The sequence below is a fragment of the Callorhinus ursinus genome, unplaced genomic scaffold (genome assembly GCF_003265705.2).
Source record: "Callorhinus ursinus isolate GAN/ISIS: 27379988/994484 unplaced genomic scaffold, GSC_fseal_2.0 scaffold25, whole genome shotgun sequence".
Taxonomy (NCBI): Eukaryota; Metazoa; Chordata; class Mammalia; order Carnivora; family Otariidae; genus Callorhinus; species Callorhinus ursinus.
Window position 1 is genome coordinate 10,056,081 of NW_027397087.1, and position 27,986 is coordinate 10,084,066.

At 44.7% G+C, this 27,986-nt stretch overlaps 1 protein-coding gene across 1 annotated transcript; it reads right to left on the reverse strand.

Annotated features, from left to right (window-relative positions):
* Positions 1-257: 257 nt before the first annotated feature.
* TGM7 (transglutaminase 7) lies at positions 258-27,857 on the reverse strand. Its single transcript, XM_025883759.1, has 13 exons — positions 27,797-27,857; positions 15,670-15,852; positions 14,986-15,231; positions 14,288-14,406; positions 12,230-12,358; positions 11,963-12,140; positions 6,753-6,891; positions 5,362-5,465; positions 4,745-4,987; positions 3,203-3,529; positions 2,633-2,793; positions 650-783; positions 258-417 (listed from the first exon to the last, which is right to left on the reverse strand). The coding sequence occupies exons 1-13, from the start codon at positions 27,855-27,857 to the stop codon at positions 258-260; spliced, it is 2,184 nt and encodes a 727-aa protein (XP_025739544.1).
* Between the last annotated feature and the right edge of the window lie 129 nt (positions 27,858-27,986).

Consider the following 27,986-nt stretch of genomic DNA (forward strand, 5'->3'; position numbering starts at 1 on the left):
GAGAGAACACAGGTGATAAATAAAGACGTCTTTATTGTCTCTTCCCAAGATGCACAGCGGTTCTAACAGACCTTCATTCACCCCCAGGCAGGTGGGAAGAGGGCAGAGAAGGAACAAAGATCACATTACACCTTCAGGAGTAGGAAAGACCAAGGTGGGGCCGCAAGGGGGCTGGAAGGGCATCAGGAGTAGGGGGAGGGGGGCTGGGGGATTGGGAGAGCAAGGGGGTGGGGGCGGGGGGATGGTGGAGCGGGGGCTCAAGAAGCCCTGGAGGCAGCAACAAAGGTGTCTTTGTAGCCCTTGATCTCCTTGATCTCATTGCTGCTGATGAGGACTTGCAGCTGGCGGGGGCCAGTTTTGATGGGGTAGAGGTCCACTTGAATTTGGATGGTACGTCCAGGTGCCAGAGTCCCAATGCTGAAAGTCAAAAAGAACCTGTTAGAGCCTTAAGCAACTGCCAGGGTGGGTGATCTGGTTTCCCCTCTTGGTGGATCAGCACCTCCCACCCCCCAATACCACCAAGCTCAACCTTCCCCAAGGAGGGTGCACTCGTGGGGGCAAGTAGGCACCATCCAGGAGACGAAGGACCATCCTATGACCCCACAAGGTGCCCCTTGCCAGAGACCAGCATGAGACAGATGGTACTTACTTCTTGGAAATCTGCCCATCGATGAGGCCACTTCCCTCCAGCACCATTGTGCAGTTACTCAGAGCCACCATTAGGGTATTGGTGAGGGTGATGTGGACCCTCAGGGCCTTGCCCACCTCAGCCCTTTTAGACACCTGTGTGGAGAGAAGGTGGGGATATTGTGGGCAACTGGCCTCATTTCTGTACTCCAGTTCAGTCACCATCCCTCTGTTGACCTCCAGGGACTGCTGCCTGAGTGCTCAACCCCTGCAGGGAGAGAAGAATATGAGCTGAGAGTACTCAAGGTTAACTAACATGTATCCTGACCTGCCTTAGAAGGTCACAATGCTTCAGGAAGCCGCTACCAGCTGGGAATTGGCACCACGTTGAAATTGATTTCCTTCCCCACCATCTAGTTCAGGATGGCAATTTGATTTCAACTTAAGTGCCAGCTCCAATCTGTTAATCATGGCTAATAGGATTGGTGTGTTGGAAAGATTCCCAAGGACAAATCCAGTGTCAGAGAGAGTTGTGATCAATTAGTGTCTGATACAGGCATGGGGTAAGGAAGTGGTGTCATATGTGCCATCTATATGCTATCAGTGATATCATTCCAAGGCCAAGGTCACACAATATGGCAGAGCCAGGACCTAACCCAGATGTTCCCAGGCCCTAGGCAGGATCTTTCCCCCACGTTGCTCTGACAGTAGAAACAGCGTGAGTTTTTCCAGGTGTGTTCTGTGCCTCCCATGTGAGGTCTGTGTCATAGGGCAGCATGGCCTTGGCTTGCGAGTGGGAGGCAGGGATTCTATCCTACTCACTTCTAGAGCTCATGCCTAGCTCAGGGCCTGCCAAGTGGTGGATATTTGATAAACGAATGTTGAACTAAAATGAGTTCTGACCACCCAGATCATACTTGGGACATGTTCTGGCTCAAAAAGAGAAAAAAAAAAAAAAAAAGAATCAAAGAAAAGCAAGAACACACCCTGACTCCTCTAAAATTCAAATGAAAGAAACAAACCCCTTATACTCTAATGAGGGCGTCAAAGTAGAACAGGTAAAAAGGTCTTTGGAATCCCTCATATTCACACAAATCATCCCCAGGTCCCTTACCAATGTGGACCAATTAATAGCCTCCTCAGCATCTGATGTGCTTGCACCAGATCCTGTTGGTCGCCAGGACTCTGGGTAACAGGCAGGGCCCTCACCTCAGCGCCAGGCTGTGTCTGCGCTGGTGATTCTGCCCACTGTCGGCCACACCAGGGCCTGACCACCTGACAGCAGGGCCCGGTGAAAACTGTCAGGGGACCAGGTGGTTGATGATGTGGAGCCACTCAATTCTTGTTCTGGGTGGGGGTGAGTATGCTGCTACCAGATCCAGCAGGTGCAAAGCCAGGTTGGGACTAAGCAGAGGACAAGTCCTTCAGAATGGGGGGTGGGGCTGGGGAAAGGAGGCTTCAAGGGAAGAAAAACCCAGTAACAGGAGACGGGGAACATTTCTGCCCTCCATTTACCCTTCTTCCGCCTGGGTTCCTTCCTCATGTAATGACCCTGCCAGCCACACCATCTTGGAGCTCAACGTCCGAGGTTTACCTCTCATTGTCTTTCCTCTTCCCTGTCACGCAGACATTATTATCTGCAGTCACCCTTGGAATTTGACTTGTGTTTTCTCTCAAATCCGACTCCTCTCCTCCATCTCCCAGCCACACCTCTCGTGTCTCTCTGCCTCTGCAAAGCGTTTTCCTTACTTAAAATGCCTTCATTTCCATCTCATGTCTCCAGACAGTGTCTTCCTATGCATCCCCCACAAAATGTCACCTCCTCTCAGAAGCCTTCTGCTCTGCCCTGCACTTTGCACAGAGCATGAGATAACATCATACTGGGCTTTAATCATCTATTGGGTGTCTGAGGCAGGGACTCTGTTCTGATCACTGCCGTAGCCCAAGCCCCTGGGTTGGGGGAGTCAGAGGGCTCCTGGGCCCCATCTCTGTCCAGACACCTTACCTCAATAGATAAGTGGGGAGGCTCCAGAGAGATATCTTTTAGGACCAGCATGGACCTCCCCGTATCCTCCACCTTGGCAATGCCAGACACCCGGATCAGCTTCTCATCTGTCAGCTTGTTTCTATAATTGTCGTAGGGTAGCAAGAGCGGCCACTGTATCTCTAAGCACAGACAAAAGACACCTTGAGTCTGGAAAGAAAGACAGAGAGGGAGAGAGAATATGTGTATGCGTGGGAGAGAATATGTGTGTGAGTCTATATGTGTGTGCAAGTATGTTTGTGTGTGTGTGTGTGTGTGTGTGTGTGTGAGAGAGAGAGAGAGAGAGATACAGCGTACTTACCCTATACACACCGCCCCCAGAGGTCACTGCTATGTTTCCCCTGGTGGGATGGTGTCAGAGTACAGCACATGACTTGCAACCTCTTGCCACCAGCAGCTTCACTGCCTGGCATGTATGTGTGTTGGGGTGCCGGGCTTGCCGTGTAATCTGGCTGAACCATCCCCAGCCTTGTTCATGACCCCAAAGTTCCCATCCTTCTTGGTGCCTTTCCAGGCCTACCTCATACTCACCCTTCCCAAAGTCCAGGTTCAAGTGCACTATTTGCCTCCAGAGGGGCTCCTGGGTGTCACCCTGGTGCAACAGGGCCTGCGCGCTGAAGTGCACCACCAGTCTGATGGGACCCTGGGGGTGGACTCTGTCTGGCATCCTCCGGGCATGCAGCTTCAGCATCAGGTCCTGGCCCCACTCGGGGGTCCTGGCCAGGTGAAGCTGCAGCTGCGCGGGCTGGGCCTCCGAGCCCCTGGAGCCCAGCAGATCTAGGAAGGGAGAAGAGGCCCTTCTTGGGCCCAGCATTTTCCGGGAAGCCTTCATGAACACAGATCGCTCCTCGGGGGATCCTGGCCGAAAGAAGAGTCAGGAAAGACCTCAGTGAGGAGAGACTGAGAGGACCAGGGACCTCCTTTGGGAAACCAACCACCCCAAAAACTCCCAGCTCCCCTCCCAAAGCCCCAACCACATGAATGAATAGCTGCATCAGGAGGCGGGACAGCATCATGGCTGAGAACATGGGGATTGCTGTTGTTGGGTGCTGCGTTCAAATCCTTGCCCAGGCACATTCCCTTAATCTCTGGGTGCTCAGTTCTTTCATCTATAACCCAGGTATATCTCCCTGCCTCCTAGAGTTGCCAAAATCGTGAGTTACGTGAGCTGCTGAATACAAGCACCCAGCATTGTTCTTTGCCGTCAGTATTGTCACCATCAATGCTGTCGTCATCATCAAAGCCAGAGACTTCTTCCCCCACCAGCATCCTCACTTCTAAAATACATGTTCACGTCTTCTAAACAGATCCTCAGCTCTTGCTCCTGGGGGCTACTCAACATTCAGGCTGAATCCCAACTCACCCCAAACTGTGGACTTCTCTAGAGCAGCTACTGTGCACCAGAGGCACTGCTCCAAGTGCTTTCTGTGTATCCACTCACCTGCCCTCACAACAGCTCTCTGGGGTGCCGTTAACCCATTTTACAGATGAGGAAGTTGAGGCACAGGGATGGTAAGAACACAGCCAGGCTTACACGGCTAGAACCTAGCAGGGCCTTGGTTGGCACTCAGGCAGCCTGACTCCCCCTGGCCTTCTCTGCAGGGACATCTACTCTCTTCCACAGGCCAGGCATCCTTTCCCTCCGTAAGCATCCACCTCCCCCCTTACTCCCACCCCCACTGCCATGACATAACGAAATCGTGATATGACCCTAGGATGGAGTTGCCAGGAAAAATAAAGGACATTCAGTTTGAATTTCAGATACACAATGAATAATTTTTAGTTTAGATATACTGCATACTGTATTTGGGACACGCTTATACTAATAAAATATTTGCTTGCCTGAATTTATCTGGAATTCAGATTTAATGGGCACCCTCTTTTTTTATTTGCTCAATCCAGCAACTCTAAGGCCCCATGGCCAGGGTCCAGGAAAGCCCCCAGGAGTTTTCCATGAGGAGGAGGTGATCAGGCGATGATGGTTTTAACAAGAACGAACCATCCTCATTGGGAGGCACACAAAGGAGGTTATACCCGCCCCCCCCCACCCTGAATCCCCAGGGCCCCAAGCACCTTCTGGATACTTGTAGGAGCTGGTAATGTTCTGGCGCTGATCTGACCCTACCATCTTGGTGCTGATTTCCTTCCCAATGGAACTGGTATTATGGACGAGGATTTCCTGGGCCTGACCATCCCTGAAGAGCCAAATGACTTCATCAGCATTCACCTCGGCGTACGCAAATGGGGTGTCATAGGGCAGGTGGACCTCCCCTTCCCTGATGGCCTTCACGGAGGCAGGGCCACAGCAGAACAGCCCTGTGGAGGGAAGAAAAGTTGAGGATGGCGGCCAGCTGCCAGCCTGTGGACTGAGGTGGCTGGTGGCAGGGGGAGGGGACAGGGGCAGGTAGGGAGATGGGAGGGAGAAGACCCACATCCACCGAGTGCTCTCAGGTTCCCACAAATTCACCTGATCCTCACAGCCACCCTGTGAAGGGGTAGTTATCATCATCTTCCCCACTTCACAGGTGAGGAAGCAACTGAGAGGTCCGTGACTCATCTGGGTTACCCAGCTGAAGGCAACGAAGTGAGAAAAATACTGCTCCTTTCGGGCCTCCTGCTCATGTGGTCAGTCCCCCTGACCAGCCTCCCCACAGAGCCCAGACCCTTCCTTCCACAAGGGCCTCACTCACCACTGCTGGTTTGCTGGGGAGTGGGGTCCAGAACCTGCCAACCATTGTATCCCGGCGGGAGATCTTTCCGGATCATCCAGCACTCGTTCCAGACGTGGAAATTCCTACAGAAAAGAGTAAGAAGATGAAGATTTACGTTTTCAGAAGATTTGCCAGGTACTGGACACTATACTGAGTGCTGTAATTTATATCAGTTTTTTAAAATTAAAGTATAATTGACATTTGCTTTATCATTGGCTTTCTTTCAGTATGGATGTGAAGATTATAAATACATTTTTTCCTTTTGTTTTTTACTTCAGCGTGTATTTTCTAAGAAAAGAGATCTTCCCCTACATAATCGTGTACAGTTATCAACCTCAGATGTTTACTATTGATATAATACTTTTATCTAATTTACTGTCTATATTTCACTTTTGTCAATTGACCTAGTAACGTCCTTCACGGCATTCTTTTCTGCCCAGTCCAGGATCACACATTGCATCTAGTTGTGCAGCGTCCTTTGTCTGCTTGGATCTGGAGTGGTTCCTCAGCCTTTGTTGTTTTACATTGACATTTTGAATACAGTATTTATTTATTTGCCAGAGTGATCCTAATTTTGAGCTTGTCTGATGTTTCCTCATGAGTAGATTCAGATTATGCATTCATACACAGAATTTTACATAAGTGATAGCACCTTCCCAGATAGACCACTGCTGATTGAATGGAGGATGCTTTGCCCTCTAGGAGCTCAGAGAGGGAGGGGTTCCTAGGACAGCCGCTAGTTCTCACACAACTCAAAGATCTTACCTGGAAACTGGCTGGAAAGGAAAAACAGGAAATCAGATCTGAAGTAGAGCAGAGGAAAAAGGAGCCAGGGGAAGAGATTAGAGATACAGAAATGAAGGGACACACAGACACACAGACACACACACAGACACACACACACACACACACACAGACACACACACACAGACACACACACACACACGCACGCACGCACGCATGCAGCGAGGAAGTGAGGTAGGTGGAGGAAGAAGCAGGAGAGACTGAGGAAGTAGGCAGAGGCAGCAAGTCCAGGCCCAACAGGGCAAGCAGAGAATGGCACAAACAGAATGACTCAAAGAAGGAAGAGTAAGAGGCATACAGATTTTGAGATCAGGATTTACAGACCACACAATCTTTTCATTCGGTTGTGGGCTTCGGAATGTTATCCCATAGTCGTCTATCTCTGAAATGAGTGTGATATGATGATCTAATTATCCAGAACAGCCTCCTAGGTTGGGGAATTACTCTCTGGGCACCAGCCACAAAGGGCAGGGTGATATTGCCTCAAGACCAGAGAGAAGCGTGTCAGAGTTTCCCTGCCCGTCCTGAGATGGAGCAGAGGTCTGTTTAAGATGGCGTCCCCTTACCATATTTTGTCTCGCTTCCGAGTTGACAGAATCTCTGCATTTTGGTCATAGTAGGTGTCGATGGTTAAGTTCCCATCCATGTTGTGTGCAGAACGAAAACTGGAAACCACACGAGTTGGAACACCTAAACATCTCATCACTAAAGAGAAGGAAAGCGTGGCGAATCACTGAGTTCATTTCAAGCGGAATCATTGGTTTCCCATGCATCCTTTCTAAGTTTTAAGCTGGAGGAGAGAAAGAAGGCCAAGATTCTTGCAGATCCATACCTGTAACTCCCTTATTCTCAGAGCACTGCACCCAGGCCCAGAACCCTGTTGCCTACCTGCCCCATCGATGGTCTCCATCCCACTAGGAGAAAGAAATCATTTGAAGGTTACTTCAAACAACAATAAGGAACTCAATTTATCATTTAGGGCTTTTTTCATTCAGCAGCTTTCCACATTAAAAACAGAGAACCTAAAACATTTGCTAATTCGAAAGAAAATAAGAAAAGTTAGGCCTTATACTGTGGCCAGTTTCAGGAGAGAAGCTGTGTGACCTTCAGTAAGTGGCTTAACTTCTCTGCGTCTTAGTCTCCTTGTGTGTAACAAAATAAGGAATTGGATGATTTTCAGTACTGAAATTCTGCATCTGTAATTCTACTGAAATACAAGGATTTGGAGGAGGTAAGAAAGACATCAGAGAAAGGATAGAAAGGCAATACAGACTTACAGAGGTAAGTGGAAAACCTCAGGGACAAAGGGAACCTGCAGGTAGAGGCAACAAGCATCTTTGATAAGGCAACAGCATCCTCTTGTGGCATCTCAGGATAGTACTACAAAGGTTTTTTAAAGCTGAGGTAATATTTCACTTAATATTTCACTTAAGTAGTTAAGATCTGCTTATACAAAGCAGATATTACACCACCTACACCACCATCACACACACACACACACACACACACACACACACACACGCGCACACCTGCCCAGGGCCAGATGTGACTTTTGGAACAAAAGTCCCCACCTCACCCAGCGAGGTGAGGAGTTTAGATGAGGAGTTTATTTTTTTGTTAGTTTGTTTGTTTTATTATGTTATGTTAGTCACCATACAATACATCATTAGTTTTTGATGTGGTGATCCATGATCCATTGGTTTTCGTGTAATACCCAGTGCTCCATGCAGTACGTGCCGTCCTTAATACCCATCACCAGGCTAACCCATTGCCCCACCCCCCTCCCCTCTAAAACCCTGTTTGTTTCTCAGAGTCCATAGTCTCTCATGGTTCATCTCTCCCTCTGATTTACCCCCCTTCATTTTTCCCTTCCTTCTCCTAATGTCCTCCATGATATTCCTTATGTTCCACAAATAAGGGAAACCATATGATAACTGACTTTCTCTGCTTGACTTACTTCACTGAGCATAATCTCCTCCAGTCCCATCCATGTTGATGTAAAAGTTGGGTATTTATCCTTTCTGATGGCTGAGTAATGTTCCATTGTATACATGGACCACATCTTCTTTATCCATTCATCTGTTGAAGGGCATCTAGGCTCTTTCCACATTTTGGCTATTGTGGACATTGCTGCTATGAACATTGGGGTGCATATGGCCCTTCTTTTCACTACATCTGTGTCTTTGGGGTAAATACCCAGGAGTGCAATTGCTGGGTCATAGGGTAGCTCTATTTTTAAATTTTTGAGGAACCTCCACACTGTTTTCCAAAGTGGCTGTACGAACTTGCATTCCCACCAACAGTGTAAGAGGATTCCCCTTTCTCCACAACCTCTCCAACATTTGTTGTTTCTTGCCCTGTCCATTTTTGCCATTCTAACTGGTATAAGGTGGTATCTCAATGTGGTTTTGATTTGAATTTCCCTGATGGCTAATGATGAACATTTTTTCATGTGTCTGTTAGCCATTTGTATGTCTTCTTCAGAGAAGTGTCTTTTCATGTCTTCTGCCCATTTTTTGACTTATTTGTTTTTTGGGTGTTGAGTTTGAGAAGTTCTTTATAGATCTTGGATACCAGCCCTTTATCTGTAGTGTCATTTGCAAATATCTTCTCCCATTCTGTGGGTTACCTCTTAGTTTTGTTGACTGTTTCCTTTGCTGTGCAGAAGTTTTTTATCTTGATGAAGTCCCAAAAGTTCATTTTTGCTTTTGTTTCACTAGCTTTTGGAGATGTATCTTGAAAGAAGTTGCTGTGGCCTATGTCAAAGAGGTTACTGCCTATGTTCTCCTCTAGGATTTTGATGGATTCCTGTCTCACACTGAGGTCTTTCATCCATTTTGAGTTTATCTTTGTGTATGGTGTTAGAGAATGGTCCAGTTTCATTCTTCTGCATGTGGCTGTCCAATTTTCCCAGCACCATTGAAGAGACTGTCTTTTTTCCATTGCATATTTTTTCCTGCTTTGTCAAAGATTATTTGACCATAGAGCTGAGGGTCCATATCTGGGCTCTCTATTCTGTTTCATTGGTCTATATGTCTGTTTTTGTGCCAGTACCCTGCTGTCTTGGTGATCACAGCTTTGTAATATAGCTTGAAATCGGGCAACGTGATGTCCCCAGCCTTGTTTTTCTTTTTCAACATTTCCTTGGCGATTCGGGGTCTTTTCTGATTTCATACAAATTTTAGGATTGTTTGTTCCAGCACTTTGAAAAATGTCATTGGAATTTTGATCGGGATGGCATTGAAGGTATAGGTTGCTCTGGGTAGCATAGACATTTTAACAATGTTTATTCTTCCGATCCATGAGCATGGAATGTTTTTCCATCTTTTTGTGGCTTCTTCAATTTCTTTCATGAATGTTCTGTAGTTCCTAGAGTATAGATCCTTTACCTCTTTGGTTAGGTTTATTCCGAGGTATCTTACGGTTTTTGGTGCTATTGTAAATGGAATCAATTCTCTAATTTCTTTTTCTACAGTTGCATTGTTAGTGTATAAGAAAGCAACTGATTTCTGTGCAATGATTTTGTATCCTGCCACATTACTGAATTGCTGTATGAGTTCTAGTAATTTGGGGGTGGAGTCTTTTGGGTTTTCCACATAAAGTATCAGGACATCTGTGAAAAGAGAGAGTTTGAGTTCTTCTTTGCCAATGTGAATACCTTTTATTTCTTTTTGTTGTCTGATTGCTGTTCCTAGGACTTCTAGTACTATGTTGAACAATAGTGGTAAGAGTGGGCATCCTTGACGTGTTCCTGATCTTAAGGGAAAGGCTCTCAGCTTTTCCCCACTGAGGATGATATTCGCTGTGGGTTTTTCATAGATGGATTTTATGAACTTGAGGAATGTTCCCTCTGTCCCTATACTCTGAAGAGTTTTAATCAGGAAAGGATGCTGTATTTTGTCAAATGCTTTTTCTGCATCAGTTGAGAGGACCATATCGTTCTTCTCCCTCCTCTTATTAATGTGTTCTATCACATTGATTGCTTTGTGAATGTTGAACTACCCTTGCATTCTGGGGATAAATCCCACTTGGTCGTGGTGGCTGATCCTTTTAATGTATTGTTGGATCCTATTAGCTAGGATTTTGTTGAGGATTTTGGAATCCATATTCATCAGGGATATCGGTCTGAAATTCTCCTTTTTGATGGGGTCTTTGCCTGGCTTGGGGATTAAAGTAATGCTGGCCTAGATGAGGAGTTTAGATGCAGGTTTATCCTACTCTCACTTGCTCAGGAGGAGCAGAGGGTGCCTCCCGAGGCTGCTGGGAGGATAATAATGCTTTGAAAAGTAAGAGGACTATTGAGATTGACCAATCTTTTTGTTTTGATTGATTCAAGACCCCAAAGGGAGCCAGTCACCTGTTCACAGTCACCTCTCCACTCCCAGCACAGCTCCTGGGCTTTTCACAACCCCTCTGCAGGGGTGACAGCTAGACCAGGGCTACAAGTGGCCAGAGGCTGTGTGATGGAAGCAGCTGTCCCCTCACTCAGTGGCCCCAGGACTCTAGGGCCCGGGAGTAGGGAGAAGCTTCAAGGTGGAGTAAGGATGCAGACCTAGACCTCACCCTCTCACCCCAGCGTCTAAGGGCCGAGTCCTCCTCCACGACACCTGCCTAACCAGGGACTTCCCAGCATAGGAAAATGTGGCCATACTAAATTCTGGTGCTGTGCTGAGCATTTTCCGGGGAAAATGGAAGAGCAAAGTGAGGTCACTTGATTTGAACACTCAGATTTAAACATCTCCCCTGTCTGCAGCACCCGTACCTAACTGCCAAGCTATGCTGTCCCTCTCAGAAAAATCTAGAACTTTGTCTTTGGCCTCTGTCTCTGTCTTCCCCATTCTGTGTTCCCTCATCCTCCAACTGAGAGCCAATCCGTTCATCCAGCAAACATTGACCGAGCACCACAATGTAACAGGTAGCACTGTGAAAGGGGCTCCTGCTTTGCATGGGGGGAGACAGGCAGGCACCTCAGTATTCTGTCTTTCCCTCGTCTTCACAGATAATCCAATCAACACTTTTGCACTGAATTGTAATAAATGACAATGAATAAAACGATGCTCCATGCAGGCAGTTAGCAAAATAGCCAACCTCCAGTTGTTAACTCCTCAAGAATCTCTCCGAGAAGTATTTGGGAGCTGCCAGCTCTGCCCACAGGTGAGATCAGGATTTTCCAGACCATCTTCTTGCACCTCAAGCTTCCCCCAGCCTGTCCCTGACTCCAGGCTCCCCTGGACCTGAGAAGCCTGAGCCATGGTAGAAGGAAGCTGCCTTTGCCTCAACTTTGGGATCACAAGCTTCTCTATCCAGGTGACAATTCTAATAGGCCCCCTGCCATCCAGGAGACTGCCGAATGATTGCAACAGGTCAACCTCCCTCCTAGGCAAAGATGCAAGACTCCTCAAGACTATGGAGTGTGTTGGGTAAGAGTCCACGTGTACGCCATTCCTTAGCTGGGGGGCTATGGACAAGCCACAGTTAACTTATGTGAAAATGGAGATCATCAGGGCACCTGGGTGGCTCATTTGGTTGGGTGACTGCCTTTGACTTAGGTCATGGTCCTGGAATCCCTGGATCGAGTCCTGCATTGGGCTCCCTGCTTAGCGGGGAGTCTGCTTCTCCCTCTGACCCTCCCCCCTCTCATGTGCTCTCTCTCTCTCTCAAATAAATAAATAAAATCTTAAAAAAAAAGAAAATGGAGATCATCAGAACCCAACCTCAAAAGGTTATCGCGAAAATTAAATGAATGGCTCTGCATTCCCACCTCCCCCTCACTCACCTGTGCACATAACAGCTGCAAAGACCCAGCACTGCCCATACTTCACAGGCTGCCTGCCCCTGGCTGACCACTGCCGCAGGATGGCTACGCTGCCATTCCACTCCAGCGGGCTGACCCCCTGGGAGTAGTCCTCTTCCCAGTTCCCCTGCAGTACACCGCTGTCATCATTGCTGTTGATCTGCAAAGGCCAGACAGGTGCATTTCCGCAGTGCCCCTGGGGAAGCCCAGATCATCCTCAGACAGAGGCAGGAGGGCTGCTATCCTTACCATGGCGCTCACCACCCTGCAGACATACACCGGGTCATTCCGTTGGGAGTAGTCTCTGGACGGGTTCTCTAAGAAGTACAGGCTCTTGTTCAAGATCTCGAAGCAGATATCTATGATGTCCTCTTCAAACTTCCAAGTGATTTCAAGGGAGAGAAAAGAGAAGAGTAAAAATGTCTAGCATCCTGAAACTTCAAGTCCGTAACACAGACTTTTAGGGATGGGGCATATGTGCTGGGGATAGAGGTAAGGTTAAATATCAGACAAGGTCTTGCCTTCAAAGAGCTTACAAATCAAATTGGGAATGTATGAGATTCAGACTTCTGAAAAATTAACCTGCGGGGCTCTGATGGAAAAATGCAAACAGAGTTCGGAGGTAAGAGATCCCTGTTGACCAAGAGATCAGAGAAGGCCATTGGTGACAGGGGCCTTTGAAGGACTAGCTGGGCAGGAAGAGAGCAGAGTGGAGATGTTCACCTGAGGTCTTTGAGTTTGGTGGTGCCAAGGACAGGGCATAGAGATTCTTGTTTCTGGGGGACATGAGGCAGTAGAAAAGATCAGATGGATAAATACAGGGGCAGCCATGAGAGGAGAGGCAGCAGAGTGTGGGGAGCCTTGAAATCAGGTAGAGGAGTTCAGCTGAAGCTGGGAGCCCAGGAGAAGCCAGTGTAGGCTCATGACATACGTTTATAACATATAGAGCGACACATGCTGCAACCCTTTTGGCTGCCAAATGCACTGGTATTTGTTTCAATTTCAAAATATCACACAAGTTGTCACAGAGAACAGGACAAGGCCCCCTGCTCTCTCCCCACTATCCTTCTGGTGAGTGTGGATGGAGCAGAGATGTCAGTGGGAGGGAGGCAGAAAGTACACCAGTCGCGGTTGGTGGTTGGGAGTGGAAAAGTTGCCCAGAGCCAAAAGTCCCACCCTTTGGACACTGACTGGATATTTGATATTATTAAAGGAATTGCTGTTCATTCTTTCAGCTATGATAATGTATTGTTTTTCAGGAAGAGTCATCATCTTTTAGAGCTATAAACAGAAGTATTACTGGATTAAATGATATAGTATCTACAATTTCCTTCCAAAAATTCCAGTGATGAGTCGGGAGGGATGGGGACAGTATAGACCAAACTTTTTCTGTAAAGGACCAGAGAATAAGTACTTAAGGTTTGCAGGCTGTGGGATCTCTGTCTCATCTACTCAACTCTGCCACTGTAGCATCAACACAGCCATATATGATACGTAAGTGAATGAACATGGATGGCTGTGTTCCCATAAAATGTTATTTATGGACACCGAAATTTAAACTTCATATAATTTGCACATCAAAAAAAATTTTAGTTCTTTTTCAACAATTTAAAAATATGAAAACCATTCTTTTTTTTTAAAGATCTTATTTATTCATTTGAGACACAGTGATACAGAGAGAGAGAGAGCGTGAGCAGGGAGAGAGGCAGAGGGAGAGGGAGAAGCAGGCTCGCTGCTGAGCCAGGAGCCTGATGTGGGGCTCGATCCCAGGACCCTGGGATCATGACCTGATCCGAAGGCAGATGCTTAACCATCTAAGCCACCCAGGCACCCATGAAAACCACTCTTAACTCAGGGGCTATATAAAAACAATCAGGGGACTATAGTTTGCAAACCCCTGGTATAGATGGAATCAGATTCGCCATAAATTGCTCACTATTGGAGCTGAGAGATAGGTTCATTTTAGTAGCCTGTCTACTTGAATTATGTTTGAAGTTTTTTATATAAAATATTAAAAACTTAAGGGGCACCTGGCTGGAGCTCAGTCAGTAGAGCATGCCACTTTTGATCTCTGGGTTGTAAGTTCGAGCCCCATGTTGGGTGTAGAAATTACTTAAAAATCTTGAAACAAAAACAAAAACCTTCAAAGACATCTCCCCTTCCTTCCTTGCCCCTCTTAGTGGATGGGAAATTGCCCTAGCGCCACGCACCCTGACTTATGTTAGTGGCCCTTTGTGGGCTACTAGAGTTGATTAAGAACCAGCTTAAGGAGACCCGCTCCAGGCCCACTTTCAGTGACAGTGTTACCTGCCCGTAGTTCCAGGGCCAGGCAGTGATGAATCTTTCATGACCCTTGTAAACAAAGCCATAGTCCATCATGATATACTCCTGCAGCAGTATTTCACTTGGCAGGTAGACATCATCCTCTGAGTGGTTAAATAGTGGAGGGGGCAAAAAACAGAGTAATAAAGTTAAAAGACAGTGATGACAGTGTCCTGCAGGATAAGAGGGGAAGGTTGATGGCAATAGAAATCAAGACTACTGTGCTTTTCTAGAGGCCAGTGATAGATTCTGTACTTTGAACATAATGATTATCATTTGCTAATGGTAAAAGTAGAAAGATTGTTGTAGAGATTTGGAAAATATAGATGACAGAAAGAAGATGATGAAAATCACTCAGTCCCACTACTCAGAGACACCCACCATTACAATTTGGTGTATTCCAACCATTCTTTCTCTCCACATATATGTAATACAATTAGGGTCCCACTGTGTTCCATTTCCTAATCTATTTCACTTAACCTCACACCATGTTCATTTTCATCATGCCATTTATTTATTTATTTTATTATTATTATTATTATTTGGTAAAGGTGGTTTTTAGTGAGCACATGGTAATATATGGCATAGATAGGTGGCTTTTATCTTCTGGGCTTTCTCAGAAGAACCTCACCAAGCATTCCCAGTGGATCCGGTTAGCATTACAGCCTGTGAGCAAGTCATACCTGCATTCCAAGGGTTAAAAAGCAGGATGAAAGTCCCCAGGGGGTGAACCACACTGTGACCCTGGCCCTGAGAAATCTCTGTCTTCAGAGTGTAGGGACCAATGACTGCATTGGCTGGCGTGAAAAGGGAGACTAAGAGCGAGTTGGTGTCAACGGTGAAGTCAAAGGCGCTCCAGACATTGCCTTTTCGAGCCTGGGTGAGGGAGAAGGTGGCTCGGGTTCCCAGCAACTCCATGGACACTGGTCCTGTGTGGGAGAGAATGATCCCAGAGTGAGGTTTAAAATCTATGTTGACATGACTCCAGGGAGACTGGGAGGACCCTCACCTTCTTGCTAATCCTTTTGGCTTAAGGCTTTTATTGCCACTGGGTGTCTTTGGGCAAGCCACTTACGACCTGTGGGCCTCAGTTTTTTTATCTGTAAAATGGGATAATAACTGTACCCACCTGAAACTCTGGTCATGGGGATTAAATGAAATAATATGTATAAAGTTAGCACAGCATCTGTTGCGTACTGAAAAATAAGCTGTTTCTATCACAATTGCAGTTTTCTGAGTTGGCCAAATCTTTCTTAACATCACTTACAGGGTCCTGGGGATCCCAGGAAAAGATAGGGGAGGGGACACTCAGAAAGGAGAGGTGGGAGCCCTACCGGTGAATTTGCCTTGGGGCCGGGTGAACTCACCAGTCTCAGCCACAAAGGTGAGGTAGTCTGTCCCAAAGTGGAAGGGTCTGTTGAAATGTAGTTGGAGCCCAAAGGGCTGGCCCCGCCGCACGATGAGCCGCTTCAGGCCCATCTCCTGTGTGTGATGCTCCTTGTTGTTCCTCGGGCTCTGCAGGTCCACAGACCTGAGCTCCAAGCCTGCCACTGAAGGGGGATGAGGGAGGAGATAGGTCATTACCCGGCCGCGGCACCCTGGCTCTGACTTTGGTAGGATTCCATCCAGACCTTAGCCCTCGGCCACTCTGCCTCCTAGTTTCACAGTCTGGCCTCAGAGGGCAATGTGGCAGGCCCTGACCCTGGAGTGGGAAGGCTGTGATCCTCATGACCTCTGCCCCTGGACCCGGAGCTACAGGTCTTAAGAATCAGGGTCCCAGGAAGAGAAATGTCTCCACAGAGCTGAAACTTAACCCTTGAAGGGCCACCGCATACTATTTACCACCTTTATTGACAATCTTTCCAAAACTTACTCTACTGTCCTGCTGATAGAAGAAAGAACATATTAGAATTTTGTACGAGTTAAGTCAGTGAGCTGAGTGGAGGCTGGGACCTCAACTACAGGCTTTGAGATCCTGGGTGAGTGGCTTATTTCTCACCTGTCAGCTACATTCCAGGTGTATGAGGGCACTGACTCTTCCCAGGATGCTCCTGTAGGTGTACACCTAATATACAGATTAAAGACTCTCATAGCTCAATGGGCCAAAGCGCGGGCTCTCACCACCTCAGCTGTGAGATTTTGAGTGAGTCACTTATGTCCTAGACATCGTGTCCTCCACTGAAAAATGGAGACAGCGGTATTCCTACCCCATAGGGTTCATGTGAACGTTGAGTAAGGATTCACATGCAGAGACCTTACTATAGTGGCAGGTAGAGAGTAAGCCCTCAGTAATCTAATCGCTCGTGGTGCTAGAATAATGCAGCTTCAGATTTCATTTGCTTTGTTATTTTTGCTGGTGGTATTCACTGCACTTACTGTAAACAAAAATCCGTTAGGTCTTTTTCCCGAGTAGCATATCAGTTTATCTCAGTGTTTCTCTCCACTGGAGAAATTCTGTCCCCTGGAGGAAATTTAGCAATGTCTGGAGACATTTTTGGTTGTCACAACTGGGCGTAGAGGCTGAGGATGCTGCCAAACAGCATCCTAGAGGAAAAACAAATGTTAGCACCCACCTGGTTTTTGTGCCATTCACATTTTGAACTTCCACGTATTTTTTTTAAGATTTTATTTATTTATTTATTTATTTATTTATTTATTTATTTAAGAGAGAGTGAGCACGAGCCGGGTGAGGGGTAGAGGGAGGGATCATGACCTGAGTCAAACGCAGACACTTAACCAACTGAGCCACCCAGGCACCCCTGAACTTCCACATACATTCTTTATGTTTTTGCTAAATGAGTTCAGTTTGCTAGTTTCAGCCCATCTTTCCTACCTGGCTGGACTTCTTAAATCCTAATTCTTTCACTCAAATGCTTTACCTTGCCATCTGGGGATTGCCTGAACTGTTTTCCAGCTCTTCATCCAAGTCACTGGTAATAAGATGGTTCTGAGCATTAGGGCTTAAGTCAGAAGCCAATGGAGTGTCATGTTAGAGCTTCCTTCCAGGTTAATGCTGAGCTATTAGGAAATACTCTTTAAGTATAGTTGTTCAACTACCTGTGACTACATCTAATACTTTACATGAGGAAAGTGGATTAGGTGTTTAAAAATGTCTTTCACAAGGGCGCCTGGGTGGCTCAGTCAGTTAAGCGTCTGCCTTCGGCTCAGGTCATGATCCCTGATTCTGGGATCAAGCCCACCCTTCATTGGGCTCCCTGCTCAGTGGGGAGCCTCTTTCTCCCTCTCCCTGCCAAGTTATTCTCCTCGTACTTTACCCATGTTGCACATGTTACTTCAGCAAATATCTCAGAGCACCACCAGGGAAGGCAGGAGACTGTGAAGGTTAAGAGGGAAGGCTCTGGAGCCAGCCTACATGGGTTTGCCCCTTTCCCTGCTTGTGCTTTCTTGCTCACTCTCTCTGCCAAATAAATAAAAAATCTTTAAAAAAATATCTTTCACTGTCTAAAATCAAATCCAACTTTCATATTTGCATCTTCCCCCCAAAGTTGTTAAACGTTTGGCTAAAAACAGAATGTTCTTGGTGATCCCTTGATCCCCCTTCTTGTAACCTTCTTTCCTTGAGGTAGATTCAAAGATGAATTACTGGATCAAATAGTACAAAGTTTTTAAACCTCTCAATGTAACTTAGGCACTTAAATAATTATATTATTGGAACAAGAAAAGTCAGGGCAAGACCCAAGACAGATGCCTTTGAGTTACTTAACAACATTTAAAAAAAAAAATCAGGTCCAATCCATTAGTAGTTTGAAAATCAATTTAGAGAAATGTGACCCATATTTTTCAATGTATCACCATAAGGAGAGCAAGTGTAATTTTACGTGTAACTGGGTCATGATGTAAACTGTGGGTCATAATCAAAAAGTGTGAAAGCAACTGGCCTAGATACTGGTGGAAACTGATTGCATCTTCTCTGTCCCTGAGAGGTCTGACATTTTCATACCAGGAACCGTGGGACCTCTGAAGGAGGCCTCCACTCCATGTATAGCGCCGAGTGGCCATTCCACCCTGAAAGCTCAGATTCCCAAAGGAGGCAGTGAAGAGCACCCAGGAGTGCTTATATCACTTCCATGGGAGGGAACAGGATGGGGGGGGGGCAGCCCTTTGCTGGTTGTTATTCACAGCTAGAAGCATAGCCCCTGAGGGCGGCCAACTCAATTCTCCCTTTACCCAGGCAGGTTCTTGGTTTGGGAAGGAAAGGGGAGGAGGAAGAAGGAAGATGCCTTCCTCTCTGTGCCTGAGGTTGCAGCATATGGAGAAAACTCGTTTTCCTTTGGAGACTCAGGTTTTCTTTTTTATTCCACTTAACGCCATCATGCATTTGGCTCGCTAAAGTGCATTTCCTGTCAGGGAGACAGTGACTTCAGAGAACAAAAGGGAGGTCCTTCAAGGGAGCAGGAACAGAAAACCAAGAGGATCAAGAAGAGGTTCAACAAAGCAGGAAATCAAGCAGAAGCAATTAGTAAAAACACGTCAGCACCCATGAGGCCTTCTTGACTTGGCCACGGGCCCACCAGGGTTAATGACTTGAGTGAGAAGAGAGTAAGCCCGAGCCACATGACTCCTGGTGCTAAAGGATCAAAATATACCCCCATGTATTATTAGCCTTAAAAGAGTGTTGGGGGGAGACAGGGAGGACATTTAAACAGCTATCTGCTTGTGATGAGTTCTGAGATGAGTCCTGAAGCTCCTGTCCCCTGAGACCAAAGCCTAAGGTGGCCCTCCTCTCAAGGATGGCTCCATCTCGGCCCTTGGGTCTTAGCTCAGAGGTAACCACCGCACAGGGGCTTTCTTTAGCCACTGAATATGATGCCCCACCTCTCACCCTATTGCTTGCTATCACAACACCCTCTTTATTCTCTGCTGGGCACTTAATAGTATCTAGAATTAGTTCTGCAGAAGCAGAGACCTTGGCCGTTTTCTCACACCTGGATCCCCCATGCCTAAGATGGAGCATGGTTCCTAATTGCTATTAATGATAGCTAATGCTCACTGAAAACCTACTATGTGCCAGGCACCATCAGAAGCATTTTATGTGTCTGAAATCATTCTTGTTCTTTCAACCACCCTGTGGTGGAGGTGTTAATATTGTTCCCCACATGCAAGAAGTTATAGGGCAGAGCTGGGATTCAAACCCATGTAGGCTGGCTCCAGAGCCTTCCCTCTTAACCTTAATAGTCTCCTGCCTTCCCTGGTGGTGCTCTGAGATATTTGCTGAGGTAACATGTGCAGCATGGGTAAAGTAAGAGGAGAATAACTTGGCAAGAGGGCTGTAGCGGAAGAGAGAAGCCCATGAGGGCAGTAGGGCCAACCTGAGGGGATGCTTGACTCCAGCCCAAGATGCTGCTCTTTGATTCAGTAGTAATGGGTACACCTATCTACAGTGGAAGGATAAAATGGTACACCATTCTGAGGGCAATTTATCAGTATTTATTACAAAAGAAAAGAAAACCTTAAAACATAAATACATTTGAGCCATAAATTCCTCTTCTGGGAATTTTTCCTAAGAAAAACCATAATTTGTGTACAAAAACGTAAGCAATAGGATCTTCAGTCCAACCCAAATATCCTACAGTAAGAGTTGGATACGTAAACTTTATTCCTCTCATTTCAATGTAACCAACCAGAAGAACAAAGAATAGGGGGAAATAATTCATGAGGTATTAAAAAGCAGCATAAAAAGCTTGGTATGGTACGGATTATCTTTAGGTGGTGACACTATGGAAAATTTTTCTTTCCTTTGAGTTTTTTGGTATTGTCCAAGCTTTTGCTTTGAACATGTATTCCTTTTGTATTTAGGGAAAAATGTTACTTTGACTACAGGCAGTTTTTGAACAGGAGTGGCACCATCAAAGCTGTAGGTCAGAATTAATCTGGCTGTGGTATGCAGCCCAGACAGAGGGCAAAAGTCTAGGGTGGGAAGGGCAGCGAGACTCTGTTGTAATAACCTAGCTAAACGGCTAATAGGACCCAAACAAAGGTGTTCGCAAGAAGAAAAGAGGCATCTCTCTGTGCATCCATGGGCATGTGACAGGCTAGTAGACACTGGACTTCCAGGGCTTCCTAAAGCTAGTTTGGATGAAGACTGGGGCAGGTTAAAAGCATCTACAGCCAGCAATGTCCTAGGCGATTAGGCTACCGGTGAAAGACTGGAAAGCTCCAGACAGAGATAACAAAGGGTAAATTATTGAGGCACAGCCAGCCGTGAGACTTGGTACCTGCCACCAAACATCAGGTGCACTCGACTCCTTCCCTTCTCCAGCCTTTGTCTCTGCATTTAGTCTAGCTCCTCTGTCAGTGTCTTGTCTCTTCCCACTTCTCATTATTATTGTCAGTTTAGTGCTTTCATAAATACGTCATTCTTTTTCATTTCTTCCCTTTTAAAAAATGTGAAAGGGTATGTCTTTGTGAGAGCACATGAAGATTTCTAAGTGATGAGACTATTGCAGCGTTTCTGTGCCTCTCAAAGTGTGCAAGAAGAAAAATGTCGTATTATCTAAAAGTTCAAGTCCAAATTTCTTTGTCAAGTATTCAAAGCCCTCCATAATGTGGTACCAACATATCTATCCATTCTTATCTCCCAGTAGCCCATAAATAAACTCTGCCTCATTCATGTTGTGTCTTCCTAATAGATCATGCCCAGCTGGCTCTACCTCTGGATGGTCCCTTCCCCAATCTCTACATCCCCACCGTCTCCATTCTTCCAGCAAAACTCAGCATCCACCTTTTCCACGAAATCCTCCCCAAGCATTTCGGAACATGGAGATATCTTAACACCTGTAACAATAGTTTTATATCTGGGTAATATTTATTGAGTGTTTTTAAGCCCAGGCTTTATATGCATTATCTCCTTCTATCCCTACAACTACGCACAAGATATTATTAACTCCATATTACAGGTGAGCAGACAGACCATCAGTGATATTAAGTAACTTGCCAAGTGTCAACTACTTAGTAAGTGGCAAAACTGTCACTCAAGCCTAGACAGTTTGACTTCAGAGCCTAGCTTTTCACCTCTGGCTTGTGGTGCTAGTCTGGAGGTTTTCACTTTTTTTTTCCCCCAAGTAAGGGAATATTGTGCTTTATTAAAATGAAAGTGTAATCAACAGACCTAAGAGGAGCTGCTCTGATGGAAGAAGTGGGGAAGGGTCCCCCTGGCTTCTCTGTTGAACCCTAGGGGTCTAAAGAACACAATGAAAATCACAGATTCTTCCCAACCTCCTCATCCAAAAATGCCAGCGGGTCAGTTCAGAACAAGTTCCTGGGCCCACCTGGTGTCCCTCTCTTCTTCTCTGGAATTTCTCAGACTCTGAACCATTTACTTGTCAGTTAATCATGTACTAGTAAGCTATTTCTTTGAAACACTATTTCCCTTTAATGATATCTACATGATTAACTATAGTATGTGATTGTTTACACCTAGTACTCAGCAATTCAAATAGCTACTGGCAGGAGAAAAGTGTTCCCAGGATGGTTACACAGTTTAAATCTTTAGGTCCTTTTGCAGCAAATGTAACAAAGGATATATATCCATAATATATAAAAGTTGCCATAAATATTAAGAAGTCTTGCTGTAATCAGAGAAATGCAAACTAAAACAATAATGAGATCCTATCTTTGATCCATTTAAATTATTTAAAAGAATAACAATAGTGTATTCTGTGAATATGCTATATATGGAAGTGGACTGTTTCATACATTGATGGTGGCAGTGTAAATTTGTACAGACTTTTTAGATTAAATCGTTTGATATTGAAGAGGAGCAGAATATGCCATCCCAAAATATGCCACTATGGCATAAAGATTATTTTGAGCTGAAGGCGCTTGAGAAGCAGATATAAGAAAAGCTCTTGGCATTCCCCCTATTTACCTAAAAGCGGGACATACACTTACAAAGGTGTCCCTCCTCCCTTCTCTACCAGGAAGGGCAGAAGCCCATCCCAGAGACAGCTCTAGACCCTCATCAACCCAGAGATGGCACCAGAGGAATCTACATAGCAAACTCTTAACAGGCCCTTCTCTTCCACTAGTATCCCCCTATATTTACCTTCCTACAATTTTCTGCCCTAGAGACTCCAAGTCCTTTTCCTTTGTCTTGTCACTTCTCTAAAAATGTCTTGTTCTCTTGTTGAGATGCTATACAAGCCCAAGTTCTAACCATCACTTTGAGTTATTCATCACTGAGTGCTCCCATTTGTGTGCAATGTACATGTTAATACACTTCTGTGTGTTTCCTGTTTCTTTTATCAGTCTAATTATCAGTCCCCAGCCAATGAACTTGATTGGTAGCAGGAAAAAAAGTGAAGTTTTCCCTCTCCTACAATATCCGTCAAAAACTTAGTGGATATTGTCTTTGATCTAACAGTTCTTCAGTGGATATTGTCTTTGATCTAACAGTTCTTCTTTTAGAAAGCTTTCATATAAAAAATACCTGCACACATATGCAAAGTTATATCAGTAGGGATGTTCACTGCAGCATTGTTCATAAAAGCAAAATACTGGAAACAATCTAAATGCCCATGAATAAGGCATAGTAACAAATTAAATAAATTAATGAATTTATTAAATAAATTGTTTATATACCCAGAATGGAAAATTATATATAATTCATTTAAAATTTTTGATAGACCTGTATACACTGGCATGCAAAGATTTCCAAGATATATGATTAAGTTTTTTTAAAAAAAAGCAAGTCAGCAGATAATATGTATTATATAACTCCATTGTATAAAACAAAAAATTCTATATAATCTATTATTATCTGGAAACAGTTAACCACACTGTTAACAGTTCTCTCCCATGAGGCAGGATAGGGAGTACATAAGTATGTGAAGGGGGACTTGGCCTTTTTTATCCCAAAATGTGAACTTTTTACTTTTTATAACAAGCATATGTTTTTTGTGTATTACTTACTTAACTAAAGTATAGTTTAAAAAAATAATATAACATTTAGGCTTTGTTTGGGGATAACCAAGGGGAAAAATTACCCTAGACTTTGGCACAAAAACACCCTAGAATCTAGCGTAAAACAGGTGTCTTGAGACTTCTCTATTAAACTGACTTGTGTTAAAATACCATGTACATCCCTAATCTCTAGTAGTTTCTGGGATACATAATTTTGGACACAATTTTGAGAAATACAGAATCCATGTTCAGTGTCCTCTCCCAGCAGGCCCTGTGTACCTGCCAGGCTGGAGTGTTCTTTACATTCCCAGCAGCAAAGTTTCTGAGGGGACCCCAAAAAGAGCCTGAGTTCAGAGGGCAGGAGCAGCACCCTATAAGGGGAGCTGAGAGTCAGAGGAGAGGTTGGGCCAGGAGAAAGGTCTAGGATCTAAGAGGTGGTCTTTCCACAGCTGCAGGGTTAGCCACAGAAATGGCTTCCCAAGTACCTAGGGCGCTTGGTGGTAAAGGTCAAGATCCTCATGGACTTCCTCGGACTTCCCAAGGGCATTTCAGTCACAAGATGTTAAAGAAAAGATTGTTCACAGCTTTAGGGTTAAGCTGAATCCACTCACATGAAAATGAATGGCTGTATGATTTGTGCCCCAGTGATTTGTGTCTTCTGAATGAAGGTGGGGAAATTGGAGGAAGGAGCCAGATTACAAAGTGAACGATCACCATCCATTTAGGTTCTCCTGTTTCTTCTGTTCACCCCCCACCCTCCCCAAACACCTCCCATCTCTTAATTCAGCACCTCAGAAAAATCAGATTCCCGGTACTCGCTCTGGTCCATCACCTTCCTTCTGTCAGCCTGGGCTCTTCAACTAATCAGTATTAAGATTCCGGAACCTAACTGTGTCTCTGAGCATGTACAGTCATCCTCCGAACACCTCTGCTCCCACCCTGAGCCGGTCGGGTGGGGCTGCCATTTCCTCCTCCTCCTCCTAGGACTCCTCCTGCTCTTAATTTCCCCGTTGTTCTGGGTGCAACTTTGCATAAGGAAAAAAGCTTCTATCCTAAGCCTTTTAAAAAATTGCTGAGGGATTTGCTTCTGTGGCCTCCTTTTTAAGCTGAGAAGACTCAAGTGATGTGGAAGGCAAAGCATGGTTGATCTGTCCCTTTGCACCTCTGTCTCTTTAAGGCTTGGGACCCAATTCCCTCTAAGCCAGCTCAGTCTGGTGTCAGGCACTTCCAGAGAGTTAGTGTCCAGATGCGGATGAGTAAGGAGCAGAGCTGCCCTCAGGAAGGTCACTCACCAGTGGTCATGAAAATGGGTTTGAACAGCCCATTAGGACCCGGAGACCTTTGCATCTTGAAAAACAGAGTATATTGACATGGTGAATTATTATGCCACTGATTAAATGTGAAGTTGATAGGGGTGCCTGGGTGGTTCAGTCAGTTGAACATCTGACTCTTGGTTTTGGCTCAGGTCATGATCTCAGGGTCTGTGCTCAGCAGGGTGTCTGCTTGAGATTCCCTCCCTTTCCCTCTGCCTCTTCCCTTGCCCTCCCCCCCCACCCCCGCTTGCATGTGCTCTTTCTCTCTCTCTAAAATAAATAAATACATCTTTTTAAAAAATGAAGTTTCCAATGACAAGGGGAAATGCCTATAAATAGTGTTAACTAGGAGAGGGGGGAAAGCAGGGTACAAAAACAGTGCAGCTTATCTCAATGGTGTAAAGAATATTATTTATATACATAGACTCATTTTTAAAAGATGGAAGAAAATATAAACTGTGATTGTTTAAAAGCAGTGAGATTGTGAATGATTGTGATTTCCTTATTTATACTTTTCTGAATTAAAAAAAAATGTCATGGTGGGAGGTTAAGATGTTTTTAATCAGGGAGGAAAAAAAACGTTTTTCAGAGAAAGTGAGCAAAGGGGTAGGAAGATCATGACTGGAAATCTGGACATGTGTATTTTAGCTGATTCACAGTGTAAAGAGAGAAGCAGAAGTATTTAGTCAACACCCCTGAAGGAAGAATTTGGTTTGGTGAAAAATAGTGCTGCAGAGAAAACATAAAGCTATTTATATGTTCACTGGTCATTGTCAAAGGTATGTAAGAGATGCCTAATTCTCTGGGTTAATCTGTGTGATTCATGGAAAATTCCCACACCTTTTGTAACCAAAGCTTTCTGTCACATCCTCTGCCTTTTTTTAATGTGCTGAGTGTATTTAGGAAATGGTCCTCAATAGATGCATTAAACTTACTCATTACCGAGTGTTTACTGAACACCCCAGGGACTTTATTTTATTTAAAAAAAATACTTGGGCTCAGAAAAATATACTTTGGTTACTGGTGCAAAAATCTCTTGTATTAGAACTATATGCTCTTTTGAGGAAAACGGAATTAAAAAAAAAACACCTCTTTGTAACAGAAGTTCTAATTCATATTGAAGATATTTTGAAAATAGATTTTTTTAAAAGATTGTATTTATTTATTTGAGAGAGAGAGAGCATGAGCAGGGGAGAAGGTCAGAGAGAGAGGGTATGCTGAGCAGGGAGCCCAATACAGAGCTTGACCCCAGGACTCTGAGATCATGATCTGAGCCGTGAAGGCATACGATAACTGCCTGAACCACCTAGGCGCCACGAAAATAGATTTTTTTAAATGGTAGAGGGTAGTATACATTTTGGCAAATTTCCTTGCTGTTATTTTGTCTATGTGGAGGTGGGATTTTTTCCTTAGTAGTAATCACACTGTATATTGAGGACAGGACCTGCTTAAAGTACGAATTTCCAGATAAAACAATTTGCCATCTTATTTGAAAATACAGCTTTAACAATATAATGACTTTTGCCTTGTAAAAATAAGCTTTCACATCTCAAATTTTATTTATTTATTTACTTACTTACTTACTCACTCACTTACTTATTTGGGTGGGGACTTAGATGAGAAAAGAGGTTACTCCAAAAATGACCCCATATCACTATCCAAGTTAACCAAAGAAATTTCATTTGGTCAACCTAAGAGCCTCATTAAGACTGAGTGTCCCGGGGCTCCTGGATGGTTCAGTGGGTTCAGCATCTGTCTTGAGCTCAGATCATGACCCCGGGGTCCTGGCTCCTTGCTCAGAGAGGAGTCTGCTTCTCCCTCTGCCTCTTCGCCCCCCACCCTCTGCTGTGCTCTCTCTCTCACTCTCAAATAAATAAATAAAATCTTAAAAAAAAAAAAAAGACTGAATGTCCCAATTTTCACTACTACTTTGATGCCTTCCTTCCTTTGTTGTACAAGTATTGAATGCCTGGATGGCACCATATTAGAAGTTTTGAGGCACACAAAGGTGGTCTTTAACCCAAAGGAGCTTAGAATCTATCGGTGGAGAGAAAACACAGAGTATCCTCTACAAAGGAGACTGCTCTTTGTAGGCTCAAAACAGTGGCGGGTTTCTTTGGAAAGTGTACTTTTATAGCAGCAAGTGATTAGTTTTAAAACCTAAACATCACTGATCAAATTGAGCTTTTGATTACCCCTAACATTTTTTCATACCACCACCTACACCAGCTCATTATACATGATTGTCATGCCCACCTGGAATCTAGCTACGCAGTTATATTTGGCAACTAGTTTTTTTAATTAAGTTAGAATCACATGATTAAGTTATCAATATCCATCATGGTATTGTAAATCATGTTTGTTGACTGATTATATTATATTCTCTTTATAGATTTCTCCCTAAAAGACAAATGCTTAATATAGTCAAGTTTTAAATTTGGTTTCCAGAACAGAAAAGCTTTTCTACTATAGAATCATCTCTCTGTTGATAGTAGACTAACCACTGGTAGGGTTAATCCACTAGATTTGTCCCATAACAAGGTAGCAAGCTCTGAAGACCCTTAACTCTAAAATAAATACAGAACAGACCCACTATAATCCTCCCCTTGCTCCACATCCTTATATGTGTCTACTGGCTTCTCCACTTGAAGATCTTGTAGTCACTTCAAATTCAACATGTTCAAAATTGAATCTGTTGGTCCCACCCACCCCCCAAATTCATATTCTTACTCATCCTTGTAAATATTCTAAATCTTCATTAGTGTTTTGGAGCCTTCTGTTTGACAGTTATATGACCAAATGAATAGGGCACAGGTTTCTGAGTTAGAGAATTGGTTCAGGACCCTACTCTGGCCTTTCTGAGATCTAGTACTTATCTGACTATAAGCAAGTAAGCCTTGCTGAGCACCCCACTCCTATATAAAATGGGGCTGATAGCAGGGCCTACTTCACAGAGTTACTTTGAGAATCAAATAGATAGTGTCTGTAAAAGCCTTAAAGTGCTACACAAACGTTAGCCAGTTTTATTTGGTAATAACGGTAATATTTATGATCCTTGAGAATGTGAGATTCACACAAGAACATGTCAAGATGTGCTAAGCTGCCCAAAGAGACATTCATAACCATGGAGAATTTGCCATAGCCTAGTCTAGCCCAATCTCACTCAGCCTTGGCTTTACTCCTGGCTTGATTATTCTCAAGGGAATGGAAAACATATATGACCTGAACTGATTAGGTCATACCCCTGCTTCAGACTCACCAATGGCTTGCATTGCTTCACAGTCCAAAATCTTCACATGGTTCACATGTTCTGCCGCCATGTTCCACCCTGACCACATCTCCAGCAGTATTGCCCACCATTCTTCCTCTCACTTGCTTGCTGATCTTTTCTTGCCTGCCCAATTCCTCAATTCCCAAATTAAAGCCTCTCCCCAAGCCATTCCCTTCCC